Source organism: Anopheles arabiensis, chromosome 3, assembly GCF_016920715.1.
Source record: "Anopheles arabiensis isolate DONGOLA chromosome 3, AaraD3, whole genome shotgun sequence".
Taxonomy (NCBI): domain Eukaryota; kingdom Metazoa; phylum Arthropoda; class Insecta; order Diptera; family Culicidae; genus Anopheles; species Anopheles arabiensis.
The window spans coordinates 36,961,039-36,984,901 of record NC_053518.1 but is presented as its reverse complement, the minus strand read 5'-3'; the positions used below and the strand labels follow the sequence as shown (position 1 = coordinate 36,984,901).

At 42.9% G+C, this 23,863-nt stretch overlaps 2 protein-coding genes across 2 annotated transcripts; both read left to right on the top strand.

The window, feature by feature from the left end:
* Nucleotides 1-264: 264 nt before the first annotated feature.
* LOC120903894 (GTP:AMP phosphotransferase AK3, mitochondrial) lies at nt 265-1,445 on the top strand. Its single transcript, XM_040313560.1, has one exon. The coding sequence runs from the start codon at nt 541-543 to the stop codon at nt 1,189-1,191; it is 651 nt and encodes a 216-aa protein (XP_040169494.1). The 5' UTR covers nt 265-540; the 3' UTR covers nt 1,192-1,445.
* A 3,053-nt stretch (nt 1,446-4,498) lies between these two features.
* Nucleotides 4,499-11,947, top strand: LOC120901396 (tetratricopeptide repeat protein 14 homolog). Its single transcript, XM_040309309.1, has 12 exons — nt 4,499-4,709; nt 5,131-5,495; nt 5,646-5,722; nt 5,806-5,931; nt 6,000-6,214; nt 6,636-6,848; nt 7,013-7,419; nt 7,528-7,818; nt 9,050-9,276; nt 9,366-9,631; nt 9,730-9,866; nt 9,947-11,947. The coding sequence occupies exons 2-12, from the start codon at nt 5,204-5,206 to the stop codon at nt 11,596-11,598; spliced, it is 3,903 nt and encodes a 1,300-aa protein (XP_040165243.1). The 5' UTR covers nt 4,499-4,709; nt 5,131-5,203; the 3' UTR covers nt 11,599-11,947.
* The last annotated feature ends 11,916 nt before the right edge of the window (nt 11,948-23,863 follow it).

The window sequence follows — 23,863 nt, the reverse complement described above, 5'->3', positions numbered from 1 at the left end:
ACTTCATCCAAAATGTCAAATAAATAATTTAACTAGTTAAAAATAATAAATTCTTATGAACCACACATATCACGTTTTATTAATTAATGTGTCAATGAAATAGTTACTAATTACGTTAGTTTGTAAGCAAATTATATGACAACTTTAAACGGCAAAAAAAAGTTAAATAAAGCAAAATGAAAATAACATATTTTTATGTCCGAATTTGATGGAAATGTTTCTCATAGTACAAATCATAATCTGAATATATGTCAATCTGTGTACAGCATCTCCTCATGGGTAGCTCATGGGTGGATCGGTTTAATCACATGCACGATCAAAATCAAAACAATGTGCCTTTCCAACCACACACATACACACGAGACGGTGAAATCGGTTCCAAAGTACACTGATAAAAGCGTACCATATGATACCGGACGTCAAGCGTGTGTTGCTCAAGAGTTGCTCGATCGTGAAGAAACGTGAACATATCTTAAGACAAATAAACGTGCGTGATTTTAAAAGTGTTTTCCCTCCAAAAGTAACGCACAAACCAGCGCGATGGCCAGTGGAAAGTTGTTTCGTGCCATAATTATGGGAGCCCCCGGATCGGGCAAGGGGACCGTTTCTGGCCGCATCGTGAAAGCGTTCAGCCTGAAGCACATCAGCAGTGGCGATTTGCTTCGAGCAAACATCGAAAAGCGCACGGAACTGGGCCTGATCGCGGACAAGTACATCCGGGAAGGCAAACTGGTGCCGGACATTTACATAACGAAGTGCATCCTGAGCGAGCTCGAACAAATACGCTCCCACTCGTGGCTGTTGGACGGTTTCCCCCGTACGCGCGAACAGGCGGACGATCTGTGGAATCAGGAGCGCATCGATTCGGTAATCAATTTGGACGTGCCATTTGAGGTGATCATCGAACGTATCCAGAGCCGCTGGGTGCATCTGCCTAGCGGCCGGGTGTACAATGTCGGGTTTAACGATCCGAAGACACCGGGCCGGGACGATGTTACCGGCGAGCCGCTAAGCCAACGGCCGGACGATACTCCGGTGGCGGTGCGGAAGCGGCTCGAGGTGTACGATGCGTGCACGCGGCCCATCAACGAGTACTTCGACAAGAAGGGCGTGCTGGTGACGTTTAAGGGTAGCACAACGGACGAAATTTGGCCACATGTGAGGAAATATCTTGAGGCAAAGATACAGTGAAAAGTGTTCATCTAAAATACAAACATACAAAACAAAAAGAAACGAACAATCCACATCCCAATTCCAACGAAGCATACCGCACAAAGTTGCAACATCATAGTAGATAAGATAAACGAAAAATGTGTACGATACGCGGTGCGGACGGATATATGCCCAATGCCCACGCGGATTGTAATTCGATGGTAATTCCAATGCGATGACAATAAGCTGATGCAACGTTATCTTCAAATAAAGCAATCAAATCAAATAGATTATCTTTCATTTTTGTTATGTTAATGTTAATGGTGTTAATGATGTTTTATCCAGATTGAGGTATATTTATCGTGGGATTTTGTGGGGGTTTAATGTTGAAATAGTCAATAAATGATGAACCAAATAGCACGGTCGGTTGAGAATTTGCTTACCATGGTTTATGTATAAGAAGTGGAAATATTGAGATTAGAAATAATAACTAAATTCTATAACACTAACAAGACCTTAAAAGCAATAATTTTGTGCATTAAAAACGTAAATAATGTGCTAAACTATTTAGTACGATTGCATCATTTGATACGATTAAAATGTCCAAATTAATGCTAGAACCTTAGACTACGATTATAAATTAAGGAGTCTGCACTTTTTGAATAGTTCAACAATTTACGAAAATTAAAAATTAAATAAATAAAATCATTACCAAGAAGAATGTGGTTGAGTTATGCGTAATATTGGCCGGTAACGTTAAGTGCCAACCAATCGTATTACAGTACAACTTGAGGGTAAATATTTAATACCTTAAAATAATGCAACCCAGAGACATGACCACATTAAATGCTTAAAGGTTTTTGAATTTGTATTTAAGTTCAAAGTTTAATTTAACCCCTTCACAGTTTCGCGATTTTGACTGGTGAAGTGAGTATAGTGTATTGGACTTAAATGCTATATTTTCCTTAACTTTTATTTCACAATATTGGAAACTCTCTTCGGCTTTCCACTATAGTCAACCATAGTCACCGTGGGCAGGACGTGGGCATTAATATGTCACCTGCCTAAAGGCTCGTGATTGTTTTTATAACAAAGACGGTTACATAAGGGCGTGGGCACCTGAATCTCGTCTGGCCAGAAAAGAACTTAAACAGTACCGAACTAAGACCGAGATGCCCCTACAGGTTCGGGTCCGCAACCGTCGGGTCGACCCGTTAGTTACATACAAGAAAGCATAGGATTTCTTTAAGATTTCGACCCGTTGGTGCAATGAGTTCGGATCGGGTCTGGTCAAAGTAAGTCCTAGGCCCGACCAGAACTCGCTGCACCCACGGGGCGAATTTGATTCCGACTCGAACCTAGCGCATCCGCTGCACTCACGGGTCAGCATCTATTCCGATTGGCTCGCATCCAACCCCAGGTCAAATCGTCAAATGAATCGTATGTCCCACCACTATCCCAAACTCGTTGCATCCACTGATTGGAATTGATAACGACTCCAAACTAGTAAGCACGACACACTCAGAATCGATTCCAATAAGCTTGCAAACGATTCCAGGTCGGGTCGTCCAATGAATCGTATGTCCGACTAGTAGACAAAACGAAAGATGTTTATTCATAAAAGCTATGATCAATGGATGATAGATTCTCTTCGCTTTATGATTCAAAAATTCTTACAACTAGTGTACCAAATATAAAGCGTAACTAGACGTTAAACTAATCTACCGCCAGGACCTTAAAAAGCAATGGAAGCGTTTGCGGCCTCCATGAAACCCTGTAAGGTTTGTAAAGTTTTCAAGTATGCTATTCCAAAAGGCTAGAGCTAACCATACGATCAGTCATATACAAGCGATCGTCAAATTGCACATTTACGCTACCTCATATGAACTAGCGAATTTCGATCCATCGGATTCAGGTTGTTTGGGTTAAGGCATGGATGCACTTTAAGCCGGTCTCAAGCCCCAAATAGACCGTGGCGCCACACGTAGGACTGACTATCCTGCTATGAGAAGGTAATCCAAAAGTCATTGAAAGCCAATCCCACAAGTGGTACAAGCAGGCCTTGACCGACAACGGTTGTTGAGCCAAAAAGAAGATGTTGAAAACGGTGTGGATTTTTTTAGATAACACTTATTGTGCTTTTATTGTGCTGATGGTGAAATCAAAAAATTAGTCCACTGTTACTGGTTTCCGTTTCAACTAAAAGGGCGAGGGCAGGCGTATCCTGCCCTTTTATCACCGAACTTATCGTTTTCCCTATCTTTCCTCTCGCTCGCTTGACTTCCCTTTCACTCTTTCTTCATCTATCCATTTCTTCTCTCGCGCTGTGACCTGGCAGATTGTTGGGCACTCACGAGTTTCCAACAGAAGAAGAAGAAGCACTTTGATGAATGTACTTTTGAGGCGTACAAGGATACTTACAGCCAACCGATCATTCTGTTCTTGCAGGTAATTAGGGTACTGGTGTACATGCATAAATTTTTGTGTACATATAACCGTTTTTTTGAGGAGTAAGACGCTTAAAAATGCTTCTGACACAGCAAGGTGTTGGGAAGCATAATGGAGCTGTATGAATGAGCTCTACGAACAACTTTACAATTGTGCCAATCTCTAAGAACAATCATGGACAATCCTGCCCATAACATCATGATAGGCCATCATCATGGAAAGGGTCCAGGCCGGAAGCAAACTAGCTAAACATATTACAGTACAAGTTCGACATTCCGTGGCTAATGCAGACACTTTCAGAACAATCCAGCATTGGTAATTGTGTTGCTATTTTGTTTAATTTCGTACGCAGTAGCTTCACATTATCCGTTACAGCAAAGATGACCACGAACAAAAAGCCAAAAGCAATGAAGCTGATCGTTCCAAATAAATCAACTCGCTCTAAACTAAAAGCCTGACATCAGAAATAAAGAAAATAATTAATTAAAACTTACCAATTTCATGATATTGTCATTGTTAGGCCTTATGCATGTTCTTTACACCCGATAAAGTGAATATCAACATCGAAACTTAGCCAAAAACTACAAACTTTACTTATTCTTCGTAGGTGCGACGCTTTCACTTCTGCTGGCTTCTAGCAAATTTCAGTGCTGCCAGACAATACCTATTTCCCCTTTCCGCAAAGTGTCAAAAAATGTCAACCAGTTCTATTTTATTCGTTTTTTTTTTCAAACATTTAGAAAACTGTGACAAATCTAATGCTTATCTTTGAACAAAAACAAGTGTTAGAAATATTTAAATTTTTCCATTGGAAAATTTATTCCAATTTGGTTTTCGACGATTATTGCAGTTTCGATGAGGTGCAATGAGAGTCCCACTGTGCGCTGTCACCAGAAGCTGTCACATTCATGTAATCAAAATCCAATATGGTGGTATTGGAAGGCAACTCGAGGCAAGAACCATCTTTCCGATGCCGATAGTTAGATGGAAGATTATTTTCTCGTGCATTGCTCGCATTGGAAGTGCGTAAACAACATTGAAAAACTGCAGTGAAACCCGGAGCAAAGGATTAGGACATAAGCTGACTCTGTTCATTGGAACGAATACAGGTAATTACAGATCAAACACCTCGCCCTGAACTCAACAAACAATAGCATCCTGGGTGCTCTAGGTGGGGCGTGGGGGGATTCAGTCAGCCATCTTTTCTTCCGGGAAGATGTTTGCCTGTGAAAAGTTTTACGTTACCGGCAATACACAATTTATTGATTGTTTTGCAGTCCGATGTAATCTTTTGTCGAAAATTAATCATAAACGCTGTCGTATAGTATTAAAAATCAAGCACTCGCTGTAATATGAATCGATCATCACAAATCAGTTGATAACTCCATGGAGCACGACGGCAAACGAAAGATGCGACCACCGCTGTCTCGCTAACATCGAGCAATCTGCCGAAGCATAACCCTGTGTTTGAATGTATGTGAATAGTTAAACAAAAGTGTGAATTTACGTGAATCGTACCCCGCTAACTAGGGATAACCGTTGTGCCGTCTACGATAAAATAAGCATCTTGTGCACCGTGTGTCAAAACATCAACGACTACGCTATGAGCTCCAGGCCGGCGCTAAGCCGTGAGCTGATCCAGCAAGCACTAGTCTACCACGGCAGACCGTTGCAAAAGATATGGGAAACCGAGCGACGGCAGAACGAACTGCTGGCGCTCGGTATCGACGCCAATCTGGATTACTCCGTCTACATGGCGCGGCAGAAGCACTTTACCCTGCAAGATCGAGCGAAACGCTTGAAGCTGCAACAGTTCATGGCGCGGAAAGCGAACGTACTGTACGGCGCTGATACGCAGCATTCCGCCCGGGAGCCGGAAATTGATTACAGACAAAGTAAGTTCCCTGAAACTTCCAAAGCAACTGATAAGAAAGTTGCTGAAGGAAGCAACATTGCGGGGCGCATGGTTGGTAAACAAACCTTAATATCACACACTAAACGCTTCTTTACGTCGACCTGCTGCGCCGGTCTGACTACCATTATAGGTAACCACTTTGCCATACCCCCAATGGATACCTTTTTGGACACGGAAGCAGACGGAAGTACGGCACATCTGCTAGAGGTATTAACCATTTGGTCCGCCACTTGCCGAGCGCGCCGAGTGCCCTTTCCCGTTCGAATTTAACCGCTGCTTCCTCTCCTCAGACCGTGCTACCAGGCGATATGGTGTATGGTACGGTGACAATGTTCAAAAATTTTGGTGGAATTGCCTTTCGACCGCTTCTTATAGTGGGAAATGTCACCTCTTTCGTTCGAAACAAACTCATCAAGGTAATGCACGGAATCGAACGAAGATCATTACGCACTATCTCTCTAATCTGTATGCACCTATTTTGTAGGGAACCGTTGCGAGCGATCAAGTGTTGACGCCGGATAAGGATCCCGGCGCACCAAAGAACTACTTTGTCAATGATATGATCTGCTGCGAGGTAATCGATGTTGCGCCCGATGCACGTCGTTTGATTTGTTCGATGAAGCGCACCTCGAAAAGCCGAGCGCCGGATACGGTTGTGTATGGGTTGTTGTCAAAGGAAGATATTCCAGAAGTGTACAAGTAAGTGTTGCGTTGCTGGCTGCGTGTCTACACCAGTAAATTCCCTTGCAGACACGGTGCCATCGATGGACGGACGAAAAAATGGGAATACAAACGGCTCTGCCTCGATTAGCTTCCCCCGTTCCCTCAACAGCAGCTCTGCAGCAACACTGTTGGTGGTAGCAAGGCTCCTTATATTTCCTGCACGTTTTGATTTCGAATAAATATTTGGTCTGCCGGAAAAGTGTCAGCCAGCGGGGAGGGCTCTGCTAACGCTTATTCCGGAGAAATAGTAAACAAACCACAGGTCGCTTTACTTTACGTGCTAAAATAGATTTTTTTTGTTGTCTTTATAATGCAGAGTTCAGTGCGAAATGCATTTGCTGCCGAGATTCACACTTTTAATGGAAATATTTTTCGATCTCCTCTTTCTTTTACGCAGGACCACTTTAAAGCGGAAGGATCAGAATTATCAATATTTCTTAGACAGCTCGCCATCTTTTAATGATCCCAATCACATTGAGCAACTGTACCGGGAGGTCGGCTTAGACTTTAACGAGGTCTATACGAACATGTCGAGCTTAAAGGGAAGATATCCCTCGCAGGAGTATGCCGCCGAGCTGCGGAACTCGCAAAACAGCAAATGGGCATTTAGGTATGTGTTTTTCTTTCTTTAAGACTTATGAGTAATCTTCATGCATTATATAGTTTTTGTCTAACAAAAGCCTTAAATATCCCTTTCTTGTCTTTCTTTTATTGCATTGTAACTTCAACTGTGTATTTAAAACTTTATAATAACTATCATTTGCAAACAAACAGATCGGTTGCTCAGGGAATTGAGCATTTCAAGGAAGGCCGCCACTCGGAAGCCTTCCAATGTCTCAACAAGGCGCTGAGCATGGATCCACGGAACGTGGAAGGGCTAGTGGCCCGCGGTGCACTGTACGCAAACAGTGGCTCGTTCAAGAAGGCGGTGGAAGACTTCGAAACGGCCCTCAAGCTCAACCCGTCGCATGCGAACGCGCGTAAGTACATGGGCGAAACGCTTGTCGCGCTCGGGCGCAGCTACGAGGAGGAGAATCGCTTCGAAGAGGCAAAGAAGGCGTACCAGGACTGTCTGAATATTATACCACACCATGAGGAGGCTCAGAATTCACTCGATTTTCTCAAATCGAAACCCTTCACCGGTAAACAAATCGTGGAACCAACGGAATTGGAGCTGCCGTGTAAGTTAAGACTGGCACCGAAAGGACGTGCCTGTTTGTGCTGAGCAAAAACATTCCCTCATAATAATTTGCTGCGTTTTCTTGTTCACTTTCATCCACCCCATCAAGCGTTAAACATTATAAAACCATCGTCAAGCGATCGCAACAAACAGGAACCGGACACGTCCGGTGTGGGGGGAAGTGGTGCGTTCGGTGCTGGCAGCAGCGGCAGCAAGCGGGACCACCTGGACGGTTCCTCCTCGCGCAAGGATCGCAAGAAGGAAAGCAAAAAGGAGCGCAAAAAGCGCCACAAGAAGCACCACAGCAGCTCGAGCGACTCCAGCACGGACAGCTCGGACAGCAGCGACTCGAGCAGCGACTCGAGCAGCAGCAGCAGCACCGCATCCACGACCAGTTCGGGTAGGTTGTGTGGTTCTAGCACGAACGGAGAATTCGTTTTGTGTGAATCTATCAAAACCGTTTTCATGATTGTGTTCTCGCGGTCCGTTCGCAACGGTTGCATTTATTTTGTGGACTTTCCGCACTTAACAATCTTACTGTTGGTTAAAGCATTGTTCAGTTCATTTGAATGGTGTGTAGAAATGATGCTTTTTCATTATTTGTATTATCAAAATTTAACAAAACAAAAAGCTCACGTTAGAAGCTATCTGTGTCGTAAAAAACAATTAATTTCTTATAACTCATTCTCTCATTTTACATTTTACCTTGAGATCAGGAACTTGTTTCAATTGTCCGAATTAATTAACAACCACCATGTTTCGCCCCACATGTCTCATCCGCTGTTTTTTATTGAGTTTCCTACGATCATTTCTACAGTGCAGTTGTATTCGTATGTTTTAGGTTGTAAAAGTTACAAACAAATGATGAGACAGATGAATTTATTGTTCAAAGCATTGCCAGACGTTCGACCAATCGTTACCCTGACGTCTGCCGTTATGTATTGAAATCTTCCCGGATAGTCTTTGCTGATGAGAGAAAATAGAAAGTCAAACTCTTCGTACTAGTACTATCTACACTGCGCGCAACACTAGCCCTTCCGGAGAAGAAAGCGGGCGAAAGCCTGAAACAAGGGATGCTCTAAAGTGCCTTTGAACGTTCCCCCGGCCTGCCGCCTGCACAATCAATCACAACAATCGGATCGGCAGCACGGAGTCGCCTGTGTGTGTGTGTTCTTTCTATTGTAGGACCGTCTTAACCCTACCCTATGGTGGTAGTGGTGGTGGTGGCGTGGGCTCTCATGATGGATTCACAACCATACCTAGGATACTGAGGTACAATACAATTAGCGGACATTACATATGATGCTTCACCTGCTACCAGGACGAAACGAAACGGGTTCCTTCTTATGTGTCTACGCACTTTGTGAGACTGTTTTGGATGCTGTGTTTAGTTACTGATTATTGCCAGTGGTTTGTTGGGGAAGAGAACTCAGTTAAACGAGCAACCGGTTGAGCATGCAATCCTCCAAGCATCATCCCTCTATCGACTTCCAGCGGACTCGATCGTCCTTCGCAACGCTTTTGTTGACTATTTAGATGAAAAAAAACACAAACAAACAAACAACGGGGTATCAGATTAAACCATCCCGTCTGCCCGCTTTGTCACACGCTTCGCAATTTCTTTATTGCAGATTCGTCCGGCTCACGCAACAAGAAGCGCAAACGCTCGAAGAACGATAAGAAACCGAAATCCGTATCGCCGATGGGCAAGCGCCTGTCGTCGGCGGGCGGTGGTGGACGCGGCGGCGGCCCGTCGGCCGGCGAAATGGTTGGCTACCCCATCGGTGGTCAGGGCAGCAGCGTCTTCGGCCACAGCTCTAGCCACGGCCAGTCGGCAATGGATGATTATGAGCAAAAGGTATGCAGCACGCTTTTGTTTTGTTTGTTTTCTGCAAAATCCTAACAAAACGGATCCTTGTTGCTTTTTACCCCTCACCATTGGAACAGGTTCGCAAGTTTCTAGAAATGCCACGCGATGAAGAGAACTACGAAGAGAAGGTTCGTAGATTCGTCGCCGAAGCAAGTAAGTATCAGAAGGAGCGCAAACAGATGGAGGACAAGTCGAAGAAGAAGAAGAAGAAGGACGAGAAAAAGGCCAAAAAGGAGAGCAAGAAAAAGCGCAAATCCGACGAGAAGAAGAAATCGAAGAAAAAGGACAAGGGTGGCGACGATGACGGTTTGGGCAACAAGGATAAGCTGCGGGAAGCGCTGAAGTGAGTTTTGTTCTTACACATCATTTTTATTCCCCACGTTTCTTTCTCCGGATACTAATGAAAGGGGGCGTGCGGAATTTCCTCTATTTCCGTTGCAGAATTTTTGAAAATTTCCCCGTACTGGATGAGCTCGGCTCGAAGCTTTCCGTTGGCGGTTCAGTTGCCGAAGCATTGTCCGCCCTGCTTGGTGGTGGTACCGGTTCTGGTAGTGGTGGTGGTGCCGGAACATCTCGAGGTAAGGCGTACACGAAAAAGAAAACTCCTTTTCCCACTGCAGAGGGTAATGACGGGTTTTTCATTATTATCCCCTTTCAGCTAAACCAACCGACGCGTTGGACTTGGAGCGGGCAGGCATTGCGCCCGGTGGGGACGAGAACGCCAAGGAGGGTAAGTGGCGCATGATGTTCAACAAGGACAAGCGTCCGGCAAAGGAGCCAGCCCCGATAGCGGCCACCACCCTAACGGCCGGCCTGGGCCTAAAGCAACATCCGTTTAGCAACGAGTCGGACGAAGAGTCGGTCGGCGCCGGTCCATCGTTTACCATCGGTGGAAAAATGCCCCAGAACGATCGCGGCACCACCTCCAGTCGGTTCGGTGGCAGCGGCGGCGGCGCTAGTGGCGGAGGTCGCTACGGAGACGATCGCGGCGGGCCCTCGGAGAAAGGGAAGGCGGCATCGTCCACCGCCGCACAAATGCCAGCGGTCAAGTCGGGCCCGGTGGTGCTGGACAAGTTCGGCAACTTCCGGCTCGCGTCGGCTGACGCTCCTTCCGCGGCTGGCGGCTCGAAACCGCCCGAACCGTCCGCTGCGCCGCCAATGCGCCGGTCGCGCAGCAAATCGCGCACCCGGAACTATGGCAGCTCGCGGTCGCGCTCGCGATCACGCAGCGACCGACGGCGGTCGCGGTCGGGCAGTTTCCGGCGCCGGTTCAGCCGATCGCGGTCCCGTTCGTTTAGCCGATCGCGCTCCGGCAGCTACTCGCGCAGCCGGTCCCGATCGCGCAGCTTCGAACGGCGCCGCTTCGATCGGCGATTCTATCGCGGTGGCCGCGGGGGAGGAGGCGGCGGCGGCGGCGGTGGCGGCGGATACGGTGGCGACCGGATGGGTCCGTTCGGGGGCAATCGGTTCAACAATTCGCGCGGCCACTACCGGCGCGGTGGATTCCGCGATTTCAGGGACAACCGGTTCGTGGGAGGTCCGCGCGGCGGTGGGGGCGGTATGGGTGGTGGTCGCGATAGGCCACCGTTCCGGCCGCGGTACCGCGGACGCTTCCAGCGCTCGTACAGTCGCAGCATGAGCAAATCGCCCGATCGGCGCCCGATCAGCCCGGGCGATGACCGTTCCCGCCACTACCAGCGGCGCGGAGATAGCCGGGACAGGGGTACAGCCGGGCAGCGGGGGGACAGTCGGGAGCGCTCTTCGCCGCCGACCCGCCGCAGCCGGGCGGACAGTCGCGATAATCAGCGCGATCGGGAGGACAGCCGCGACCGTGACCATCGTCATCGGCGCTCGGAGGACCGTGACTCGTCCAAGCGATCGAAGGACGATCACGCGGGCACGGCTGGCGGCGGCACCGGTGGTGGTGGTGCCGCTACCTCGGCCAGCGAGCGGCGGGACAGTTCGCCGGATTCGCCGCGCGCTGAAAAGTCTTCGCGCCAGCAGCGTCGCTCCTCTTCCGCCGGCAGCCAGCGGTCCAGCGGGTCGACTAAAATCCCGCACGACATTGAAGGGCGCTGGGCCGACGATACCGACGCGAAGGAGAGTGAGCAGAAGAGGCAGCGCCACGATAACGCAGAATCGGGCGGATCGCATTCCAATAGCGGTGGTGGTGGTGGAGGAGGTAGCGCTATCCCGGAAGATGTTTCGCTGGAAGAGCTGGAGAAAATGCTCGCCAAAGCGCGCAAAGAGCGTAAGGAGGAAATGTTGGAACGCAACAAGGATCTGCTGAAAAAGTCTGGGAACTTTTAAGGAAAAGAAAAAGGTTATATGGAATTTGAAGAAAAAACATTGAAATGAATTTAAAAAATCATTTTCCCCCCAACACTAACACATTACTTGGAGGGGTGTGCATTAAATTTAAGAAAAATAAACAACATATGCCCCACACGGCCATTACAGATTGTGCGGTGAAAGGTAGAAAGGGAAGGAAGAAGGATGGATGTGTATTACGGCGAACTCAACCTCATTACAGGCCATCATTATAAGCAGCAGTCCGCAAAATGTAATAGTGGAGGACAATGCCAGCAACTTATAATATACACGCGAAAATGTACTAATTTTAATAAAGAACCAAAATTTCATCGCTAGCGTACAATAACGTTCGTTTTCTTAATGCTTTGTAAAGCACTTAAAAATTGAGAAATTATCGTCCGACTACTACGACTACTACTGTTGAATACCGCCTATAAAATATTCTCCCTGATCCTTCAGGATCGCCTTGTCCCGCACGTCGAAGAGATAGTCGGAAACTATCAAAGAGGATTCCGAAACGGAAAATCGGCGCCATACGGCAGATCTTGGAGAAGATGGCTGAATACAGAAACGACACATACCATCTCTTCATTGACTTCAAAGCCGCATATGATAGCATAGCCAGGGTAAAACTGTACGACGCTATGAGCTCTTTTGGAATCCCGGCCAAACTGATAAGGCTAGTTAGAATGACTATGACCAACGTCACATGCCAGGTGAAGGTAGATGGAAAACTCTCAAGGCCTTTTGCTACCACCAAAGATCCGCGCCAAGAGGACGGGCTTGCCTGTCTCCTATTCAACTTGGTGCTAGAGCAGGCCATCCGTGTCTCGCGGCTAGAGACTACAAGAACAATCTTCTCTAAGTCAACCCAGATCCTGGCATACGCTGATGGTATAGACATCATTGGTCTGCGGTTCTCTTATGTAGCAGAAACATACCAAGGGATCGAGCAGGCGGCAGAGAACCTCGGATTGCAGAAAACGAGGCAAATACCCAACAGATAGTGGCAACATCAGCGGGTCTACCAAAAAATAATCAGAATCTACGTAGGCGTGATGCACAGATAGGTGAACGCACTTTTGAAGTCGTCCCAGAATTCACCTATCTGGGGTAGTGATGGGTAACCGGAATCGCACCCACGGCTCGGAATCGCTTCCGAGCATTGCTACTCCGGCTCCGATTCCGAAAAATTCAAACCGTTGATTCCGCCCGGAGCCGTCCGGAGCCGTCCGGAGCCGTCGGAGCCGTCGGAGCCGTCCGGAGCCGTCCGGAGCCGTCCGGAGCCGCTAGTCGGCAGCCGGAGCCGTGCGGAGCCGTCGGATCCGTCCGGAGCCGTCGGAACCGTCGGAGCCGTTGGAGCCGTTGGAGCCGTTGGAGCCGTTGGAGCTGTCCGGAATCGTTGGAGCCGTCGGAGCCGTCCGGAGCCGTCGGAGCCGTTGGAGCCGTCCGGAGCCGTCGGAGCCGTCCGGAGCCGTCCGGAACCGCTAATCGGCAGCTGGAGCCGTCGGAGCCGTCGAAGCCGTCGGAGCCGTCCGGAGCCGTCGGAGCCGTTGGAGCCGTTGGAGCCGTTGGAGCCGTTGGAGCTGTCCGGAATCGTTGGAGCCGTCGGAGCCGTCCGGAGCCGTCGGAGCCGTTGGATCCGTCGTAGCCGCTAGTCGGCAGCTGGAACCGGTCTGAGCCGTCGTAGCAGTTGGAGCCGACGGAGCCGTCGTAGTCGAATGGAGCCAACGGAACCGGTTGGAGACGTTGGGGCCGTCGGTGCCGTCGAAGCCGACGGAGCCAGTTCGAGCCGTCGGAGTCGTTGTAATAGTCGGAAGTCTTCTGAAGCGCTTTAATTTCCCGATATCAGCGATGATTTCATTTTAAAAAACAGCTTACGAGTAAAAAAAGAGTCTTCTTCATTTATTGCTCTGAAGTTTTATTGTATTTTTTTAAAACAATAAAGTCAAAAACAATTGTTTCCTCCGTATATATATATATATATATATATATATATATATATATATATATATATATATATATATATATATATATATATATATATATATATATATATATATATATATATATATATATATATATATAGGGAAAAAATATGAATCAAACTATTATTGATCTTTATTTTCATAAAAGATGGACGGATGATTGATAGTTATATTCTTTGTCTTGTCCATGTGCCATCATGTTATTCGGTAAAAAACAAGTGCGGCCTAAACCATACACGTTAGTCGATGTAAACAACCGTGCAAAACTGCCATAATTACACTCGTCTGCCTCGTTGTTTCGTATTTTATCAAACCCACCTCCCGTCATAGTTCTATTGCTCCTTGACCTCCTAATTTGATAAAAAAAATTTCCTATATATATACGGAGCAAACAATTTTTTTGGCTTTATTTTTGGAAAAAAACACACAAAAAAACTTTATACCAATAAATGAAGAAGACTCTTTTTTTACTCGTAAGCTGTTTTTTACAATAAAATTATCACTAATATCGAGAAATTAATGCGCTTCAGAATGCTTCCGACTATTACAACTACTTGGACGGCTCCGACGGCTCCAACGGCTCCAACGGCTCCAACGGCTCCGACGGCTCCGCCGGCTCCGGACGGCTCCGACGGCTCCGGACGGCTCCAAACGGCTCCAGACGGCTCGGAGGTCGGAGTTTTGCACCTACCTTCCGGAACCGCTTCCAATTTTGGCGGAGTCATTCGGAAGCTATTCCGGATTTTTGTTGAATTTACCCATCACTAATCTGGGGTCAAAGGTCAGCAACGACAACAGCATGGAAGCTGAGTTGCGTCGCAACGTCGCAACCTGTCGCAACGGACGAAGCTGGGACTATATAGTACCTATATAGTACCGGTACTCACATACGCTTCTGTGACATGGACACTGTCCAAATCTGACGAAACCCTCTTAGCCGCGTTTGAGAGGAAGATGCTCAGAAGGATACTTGGCCCCGTATGTGTGGAAGGACAATGGAGGAGCCGCTATAATGACGAGCTGTACGAGATGTACGGCGACCTCACTGTCGTGCAGCATATCAAGCTCGCCAGGCTCCGGTGGGCTGGCCATGTTGTACGCATGGAAACGGACGACCCAGTCCGTAAAGTCTTTTTAGGCCGTCCACAAGGACAGAGGAGGCGTGGTGGGCCCAAATTGAGGTGGTAAGATGGCGTGGATAGTCCGTCATTAAGGCCGGGACAATGGACTGGTCGATAACGTCGATAGTGATATAAACCCCCCCGTTCCGTTTAAAAGTAAACCTTTAAACAGCTGTTTTCGGATGGTACTAAGGCATCAGTCAGTCAATGTTGGCACCAGTTTTGCTTGAGAAATTAATTACCATTTGCAGTTTTATTTGCAATAAATTAATGTGTGTTTTTCTATTAATGTGTACCGCACACCAAAACCACTCTCGGTGTATGCGTAGGACAGCGCATTAGTATTAATGATTAGATGTGTTTATTTTCTCTCTCTTTCTCTACTTCGTATGCAGTGTTGTGTTTTAGCGTTTTGTTTGTTTGCTTGTTTTTTTTTCTTTTCTTCTCTTGTTTACATCATTTATATCACAATGGAATACACAGTCTCAATTAATCAGAATTTAATCAGTGTTTTGTTTCTGTTTTCTACATTGTTCGCACCACCACCACCCCTTCTCCCTTTTCTCGTGTTGGTAAGGATTAAATTTGGATGAACAGTTCTCTTTCATTTTTACTTGCAATTGGAAAAAAAGCCACTTGCGTGTGAATATTTTATTGTTTTTACGAGAAGCAGCATGAAATGTGAAAATGAACTTTTTGTTTCGCTCGGTACCGTAATGGTGGTGTCGCACGCCTATTTATCCTCACCCTCATATCAACACGTTTAGGATAATAGTTCGGAACAGATTTCGCTACTGTGTATTGCTTTGTTTTTGAGTTTGGCAGTGTGGAATTAGTTTATCCGTTTTAAACCGGCATAATATTTGTTTTGTTTTGTTTTTTCTTCCATCTAAAAAAGTATATTTATAGGGTTATAAAATAGTGTTTCTAATTTGGAAAATTATATAAAAAGAAATTAAGTTTTTTTTATATTATCTTGCAAAAAACTACCTAGGCTTGAAAAATAAACAAAAAATCCTAATGAAGCCATTGAAGATCAAATAATAAATAAATAGTAAAAAGCCAAACAAAGTTACTTTTTAGATTTTTGATAAGCAAATGTGAAAATTTCGTGGAAACTATAGAAAAAAAATCGTAATACTAATAACAACATCAGAATAATGTTTAATGTAGTAAGGCACACTTTGGTTTACAACGCACACATATTAGAAAAAAAATTATCCGAATAAGAAAAATAACGGTGTGCTCTTGTTATAATCCTATTGGGAACTACTTAAACCCAATTATCAGTTTTGAGCATGTGTGCTTAAAATGTGGAAAGGAAAATAGTAACCAATGTGTAAAATCCGACTAATTCTCGGTACTTATATTACATAATTTACCATATCATTAAAAAATCGTTTTTAAAACTATGATTTGAATGAATTGCAAGATATCGCGAACAGAAAGAAAAGTAACGACGTAGAGGGTGGTCTATAGGTTCGTAACAGTAACACACCCAACCAAAACGGTACCGTGCGTTAATAATGCATTGAATTAAAACTCTCCACAACCCGTTTACAATGCAATATACATAATTCATCTGCAACTAATTTTGTGTAGTATTTCTCTACTGAATGACTAAACCGGCCGAGCAGGGAGAATCGGCAGGGGTTCGTGGTCTCTGAGCGAACAATACACACACTACTATACATGTACTTGTAATTTTGCACTCTATAGTATTGGAACTGTCTTAGAATTGGGAACTGTTTTGTACACCTCCTTAGAGCCGATTTGATGTTGCTTTAAAGTATTATTTTGCATCAAAATCGAAGGTAGAGAAATCAAACAAAATACAACTATTTGAACTATGTAAACGCCTTTATGTTTAGCTAAAAAAGTAGCATTAAAAATAGTAATAAAAGTATTAGCCATCATAACAATTGATTCTGTTTGCAGGTGTGATAAAAATTCGTATTTTTTAAACAAAAGTACGAAATTATTAGCTTTCGAAATCTTTGTCTCAGCTCCTTTGCTGATCTTATTGTTTGTTGTTTTTGTTTCTTCTTCTGATATTTTTTATCTATTTGCTCATTCTACACTCTACTTTCTTGTTTAATAACAATGTGTGTTGCTGGACACGTGTTGCTTTTTTTTTGTTTTGCAACCAAAGGGTTTAGAAAGGTGTTTTGCTTTTTTGCGCTCGTGTTACATAATTATAATAAGTCGTTTCTTTTCCTTCCTGTTTTCGTAATCTGCTGCTCTTCTGTCCGTAATTAACACTACTACCCTCTCCCCCATGTATTATCATGTTCGTTACAGTACTTTTGTTTGTTTCGATTCGTTTTCGATCCTCGTTTTCGATTGTTTTCATTACACTTTTATCTTAATTCTCTGTTGCTGGTGCTTCATCATTCGTTAGTTATTCGTTATGTTTGTTTGTTTTTACGTATACGATCAAATCAATAACTTTTCACTTTCGTTTTTACGTAAAATAATCGAAACCTTGCCTTTTTTGTTATTATTTTCTGTAGGAAATATTAACGTTCAGTAACACAAAACTTATATTGCTTAGTAAAATATTAAACTTACAATAGAAAAAAACAACAAAAACAAAAAATCTTTCCCTTGTCAAAGGAAGATGAAATTATGAAACAATCCAATTAGGAACTATAAAAACAAAAAGAAATTATTACAAATTAAAAACGAATACAAAAAAAGGAAAGAAGATATGGCTTGATTACAGCATGATATTGCAATAGCTCTATGTTTGCACATGTTTCTTGCACAAATTAAAAAAAAAGCTTTTTCAAAAAGAAGAGACACAAGATCACTGGAGATCAGGTATATGTAATCAAGTAAAAGGAGCAAAAGAGAAGAAAAAGAAACAAAGCTGCACTGCTACATTCATTTGTAGGTAGAAAAGGACATACAAACATAAATTATTTTAGTAGCAAAAACATATACAAAAGGAGATGGAATATTAAAACGTTTAATCGCTGCTAACTAGTTGACAGATTTCGAGCGCTCTTTCTATGAAACATGCATGATATCTGATCTGATCGCTTACTGTCCATCGTCCATCGCAGTAAGTTTGATGGAGTACACGGTATTGGTATTACACGGTTCTCTCTAATCGTCTAACAACTAGTAGTAACAGGTTTAAGTTCTCTTCCATTTTCAATGTCAGTACACTACAGTACTACTACTACTATTAGAACTACTCTATAGCTTTGATTTATCTTCGTTCTGTTTTTCTTTGTTCGGCCACGGAAGCAACGCACTTACTCTTTCCCCTACCAAAGAGAACATTAGGCTGCCTGCCGGCCACCACGACCAATCGCGTACGATCGTTCGATCGTGCGTCCTGATTGAGCGTTTCATTCATTAGTTCAGTACACACAGAGAGGACGTCTTCGTTCTTGCAATGGGTTTACCGTTTTCCCTATCTAGTGCTGATTGATTGTGCCCTAACACGATTACGAATAGCGAGGGATGGTTGTCGGACCGATTTTTTAACAAACGGGCAAATGGATGGCTTTTTGAAACTGCGCAACATGAGCTACACAAAGGGAAGGATGGGAGAGGATGACCACACAACCATTATAGAGAAAGTACACCCAGTATTATAGTAAATTAAGAGTAGGCATTAGGGAGCACAAATTCGTTCTTTTTTGGCTTATTTTTCATATATTCCTCTAGCTAGCTTCATTGGGCGCTCGAACAGACAAGCGCAAATGTGTTTGTTACTTTTTTTTTTTCAAAGTGATCGTACAATTTGCAGCAAAACCTCTCTCCCTTCAGTTCACCAGTTTGATCAGAGAAAAAGCTACACCACCGACTCACCGATAAAAGTGCAACAATCACACACACCAACACCAAATGCATTTAAAAAGCGCATGATGGCGCATGAGCGTATCAAAACATGTGCGCACGCGTAGCAATTTTAATTTAATGAAAAAAGATTTTCCGTTTGCATTTTTAACTATTTTGTTTGTTTTTATTGTTTTATTACAAGAACAAGAGTTAGTAGTAAAAAAAAACACACACACACACGATAGCTTCTTTCTCAGCCAAGCGTACAACACGGAGGAGGGCAAACACAGACCCACACGGTTGGGTATGGTAAAATGGAAATCTTCCTGGCTTTTCCTTTTATCCTTTTTTACATTGTTTTGTTTCCCTTGCTTTTTATACTTATACATGATAACAGTGATTGCATTTACTCTTTCAGTACATTATCATTTTGTCACAACTGTCTGTGTGGTGTGGTGTGGCGTGGTGGTGATGGTGGTGATTGTGATTTACCAGCTACTGCTTTATGCGTTTGAAATATTACTAATTAGTATAATAAACGAATATGTAATTGTTCATTTTGTTTTTCATTCTTTGCACAGCTTTTTTACTGAATTTCAATACTTCTATAAGGATGTTTGACGAGTTTATCATTCGGTTTGGGTTTTGCTTTACTACTACTTAGCATGATTGTTCGCGATCTGTTTTAAAAGATATCCCTTTTGTTAGCCAAACAATTTGACACTTTTTGAGATAAGTTTGTTTTTGTTTACTTATAAAAAAAAGTAAAACCAGAAACGCTTGGGAGAATTTTAAATGGTTTATCAATCATGGGATCATTCGATTTTGTACACAAACACATAGAGAGGAAGAGCACTTATTAGGAGGAGAAGGAAGTATCTGTTATATTATGGTAATTTATGGTAATTTTTTAAGGTACATAAAAAAAGAAAACACTTGCCTCATCATTCCTAGCCCCGTGTACCATATATCATGACACATACAAGGTTTTTCAGGTGTTCTCATAGCTGTGGTATACTTTCTTAATTCTTACTTAGTGGAAATGAACTTGTTAGGATGGGAATTGGACCCTATGGCACCTCTTTTAGACAGGCTTATTGGGAAATCCTATTGGATTTGTCCAAAAAAGATGCTATAGAATCCAATTCCTTTCACATAAAGTTCATTTCCTGTAACAAAGAGTCATGAAAGTATGTCACAAGTATGAGAACTCCTGTAAAACCCTGTAAAAGAACCACCACCGCTGTTTCTAAAAACAAAACCCACTTTGCACAACAAATGTATTCTCTTTTTCTCTGTACAGTTAACTCATTTTGACTTTATTTTCTTTTTAATAAAACTGTGCTCATTTTGTTTACTTATTAAGGTATGTTTGTAACTGATTTTTGTTCGTTTTTTTTCGTGCTGGATAAATCTGTCTCCTGATCATACGACTCTTTCTTCTCCGGCTGCCGGGAGAGGTGTATAATAGAACTTTACTGCACGTAGGAACAACTCACATTATCTATCATTTTATTTTCCAATTTTACAACACGCACACACACAGAGCAATATTAGGCAATCTTATAAAAGTGATAACTATTGTGTAAAAAAAAGGTACACGCGACGTTCGTATGTATTTCTTTGCTTTTTATTATTATTTTTTGTAGCTTAAAACGGTGTGTTTTATTGTTTTGTTTTGTTTTTCCTCATTATTTCATTTTGCTTAATTCGATGCTTTTTTGTTTTGTTTGGATGCACTTAAGTGAATCGAGACGGATGAATGTAGGCAGAGTAAGAGAGGAAACAATTTACTAACAAACGATAAGAAAAGTCTTGGTAATTTACGGCTAGAAGCGTGTTTTTGTAGTATTCGATCATATGAATCAGAGGGTGTATTATGATGATCTACACTATATTAATTGCTTTCATTGCGCGCGTGTGTGTGTGTGTGTTGTTTACTCTTTGTTTATCATTAGTAAGCAGCAATACCCTCCACACATGCACACACCACACACACTCACCAAAACACAGACACGTTTGATTTGTCTTCCCCGATTGCGATTCATTGGCAAATACGATGATACGGCGATCGATGACCGAGATCGACGATCGTGGGGTGTTGTGTGATGATAGCACACTACTATAACTAGTGTTTTTTGGCAAACCATTTTCCAGGAAAAGGGGATTTCTTTTTTCATCACTTCCGTTAACAGATACCCACAAATTGTCCATTATTAAGTTAGCGTTTGATTAAGTTAAAGGTTTTAAATAGCGTTAGTTTGATGCAGTGTGTTTTCTGTTTTGCTTCTATCATCGGTTACACGCAGCACTATGAGATCTTGTGGTCGAACCGTGTGTCCGTCTTGTGTTTTAATATAAATTAGGTATTACCGCGTATTTCGTTTCCCATGGTGTTTGTTTGATGTTGTCTCACTGTTGTTTTGTTTATAACTGATCTGTCGCTCTCTCTCTCCCTCTCTCTCTCTCTCTGGCTTATTCCATATAGTTGCCCTTTCAGACAATTCAGCCAATGATTAGACCCTTTTCCCGTTAGGCGGAGGAACACGTGTACATGCCTTACACCTTCCCTCTCTTTCCGTGTTAGCACAGGCAGCGCTTATTATTATGCTAACATCCTATACTTTCGTCGTTCCAAATGCACATATACTACTACATCTACCGCACACACACAAATTGAAACGAAATTTTTAATCCCTCTTGTTGGCTCTCCTCGCACAGACACCACACAAACACACTCTCTCAACACACACCTCATAAAAGTAATGCACTTCTTTTCGCGAATTATTTATATTGCCCTTTTGTTTTCTTTGCTAACAGTCTTTAATAAATTGGTGACTTTTTGTTTGCTGTTGTCTCCTGTTGGTTGTCGCTGTTGTTGTTGCAGCGCATCTCTAACTATCCCTTTTGCTTGCTAAACTAATGACGAATGAAAATTGCAACAGAAAAAGCTGACACGATCGATCGAGCGATCGCGTCATTCACACAACAACATCGTTTTGCTTTTATTATTACTGGGTATAGGTAAGAAGAGATAATCATTTCATTGTGCATTTTTGGTTGGGGAAAAGATAAAAAGAATTAAAGAAAAAATACATCTCATTACAGATAATTAATTCAACGAAAGACTATTATTATCGATGATGATACCACCACCATCTGCTTAAAAATACACCACCGCCAGTCGTGTAATAGTAAGTACCTGTGATTGCATATTAGCTTAACTTTGAACAAAAATTTCGACCACTGAGTTTAAATATAGTTAATTAGGTTTAAAATTAGAAAAAAAGTGATACAAAATCGAGCAACATTATTCCACTGAGACAAAAAAAAACAAAAGCTATGAAAAAGTGAGTATTTAGTTAAAATATAAGAAAAGAAATGGCGAATGCTAGCAGCAAACCTTTATAATAAGGAAGGAATAGTAGTAGTTTGGGCTGTAACGTTTAAAAAAACGCACAATAGGAACGACTATTTTGGTTTGTTGTATAGATAACAAAGACATCTGTCTAGCAATTTTACAGTTCAACTTTGCTAATAATTTTACAGTTAAACAAGTTTTCCCATACAGTGTGTGTACTCTTTGTTTCATATCAAAATCAAAACCCCCACTGGAAGAGAGGCACAACAATGCTTCATCAAAATGAGGGGGAAAAACAAACCCCGATAGCAACAGCGAATCGATTTCATATCAGAAGAATTAATGTAATAAAAAAAAACTCAACAACAAAACTAATAAAGTAAAATAAATCCTCTACCAACTGATCAATTAAACACTACTATTATTATCACATGCTTTGATTTTACAGTTTTTTTGTTTTGCATTGTTCAGTTCTGTTTTGGTGGCACTATCGTTTCCCTGTCTTAGTTTTATTTTCTTTTACGCGTTCTTCTGTTTTTTCTTTTAATCTTTTAACGCCTAACAACGCCATCATGTGCAGCGGGGTAAGGTAGGTTTTGTAAGGCATGTACACGTCTCTCCCGCGATTGCTCTACTTACTACAAAAAGCTGTCGTGCTGCTACAACAACAACTCAAAACCTGAGAGGATGCATTTACCAAGGGGTGATCATGCCTTGCCGCTATTCCTGCCACCGGGGAACCGAGTGAGTGCGTTCGTGCGTAAGTGCGCGCTTGATTGCGTGTGCTTGCTTATATGTCGGGTAGTCGATCACTGGCACTATTATATCGTGGGGGTAAAAAGCAAGTAGTTTTTACTCGATCGCAAAATTGCTGCCATTTGAAAACTGTAGCTACTATACTTGGAAGGATATGTGTGTATTTCTTCTTTTACGAATATTCGAACTACAGGGGGCGGGGGGATGGAGACAATACCATTAATTGCATTTTCATGTAATCCACAACAACAAACATATTGAAATCCAAATCGTTCATTCCTATCAAAAAAGAGCTTGAACTCTAGACGCATTTGATACATTATTAAATTATTGCCTACACTATTAGTAGTTCGTAGCACATGGTGCGTGTTTCTATCTTTCTCTATACTCGTTGTATGCCCTTCTCCTCTCTTCCCTTCCCCTTTCTATCTCGCTTAGAAGCAAGTTGCAACCCCCCTTTTATTTATTAGCTGGAATCAAACAACGCTCTGGTCCCTTCCCAGAGTAGTAGTAGTAGTAGTTCATCAATATCGATGTGAGTAGAGTAGGAGTAGCAAAATTAAACGAAAACGAAACGCTTTCCTCACTAAAAGCAAAGCAGCTAACACCGAACAAACAAACGATAGGGTGGGGGTGGTATAACACAACAAATTGCTCTCAGTTCTGCTTAGCATATTAGTAAAAAGGAAGGATGGATCTCTCTCTCTCTATATATATATACGTATATATGATAAGTAAAAAGTGCGCGTCAAGTTCATTAAACGATACAATAATAATAATAATAATAGTAATAAAAAAGGATAAACGAGATAACATAATGAAGTGAGCAAAACATTGATAACGATAAGATCCATCATTCGCACATTCTAAACAGTCGGTGTTTTTCTCTATGAATCTCTCCTCTTCCGCTCTTATTATCTGACCCGATCCGATCTATAAATCACATTTTTCTTGTTTTTCCCTACTTAAACAGCAACCAACCCAGCTCTAAAATAGCAGAGGATGCTAGCTAATATATATATCTATGTTTATAACTGATCCTGTCTCTATCCTCTCTCTCTCTCTCTCTCTCTCTCTCTCTCGTCAATCGGGTCGGGCTTCAATAGTAGTGTGTAGGGGTTTTGGCGGCGGCATCAGCATCTGATATTGTGTTGTGTGTTGGGTGTTTTTTTTTCTTTTTGTACATTATTCTCTTTTCCAACCGTCTGCCTCTTGCTATGCTTGATTTCCCTGTGTCCTCT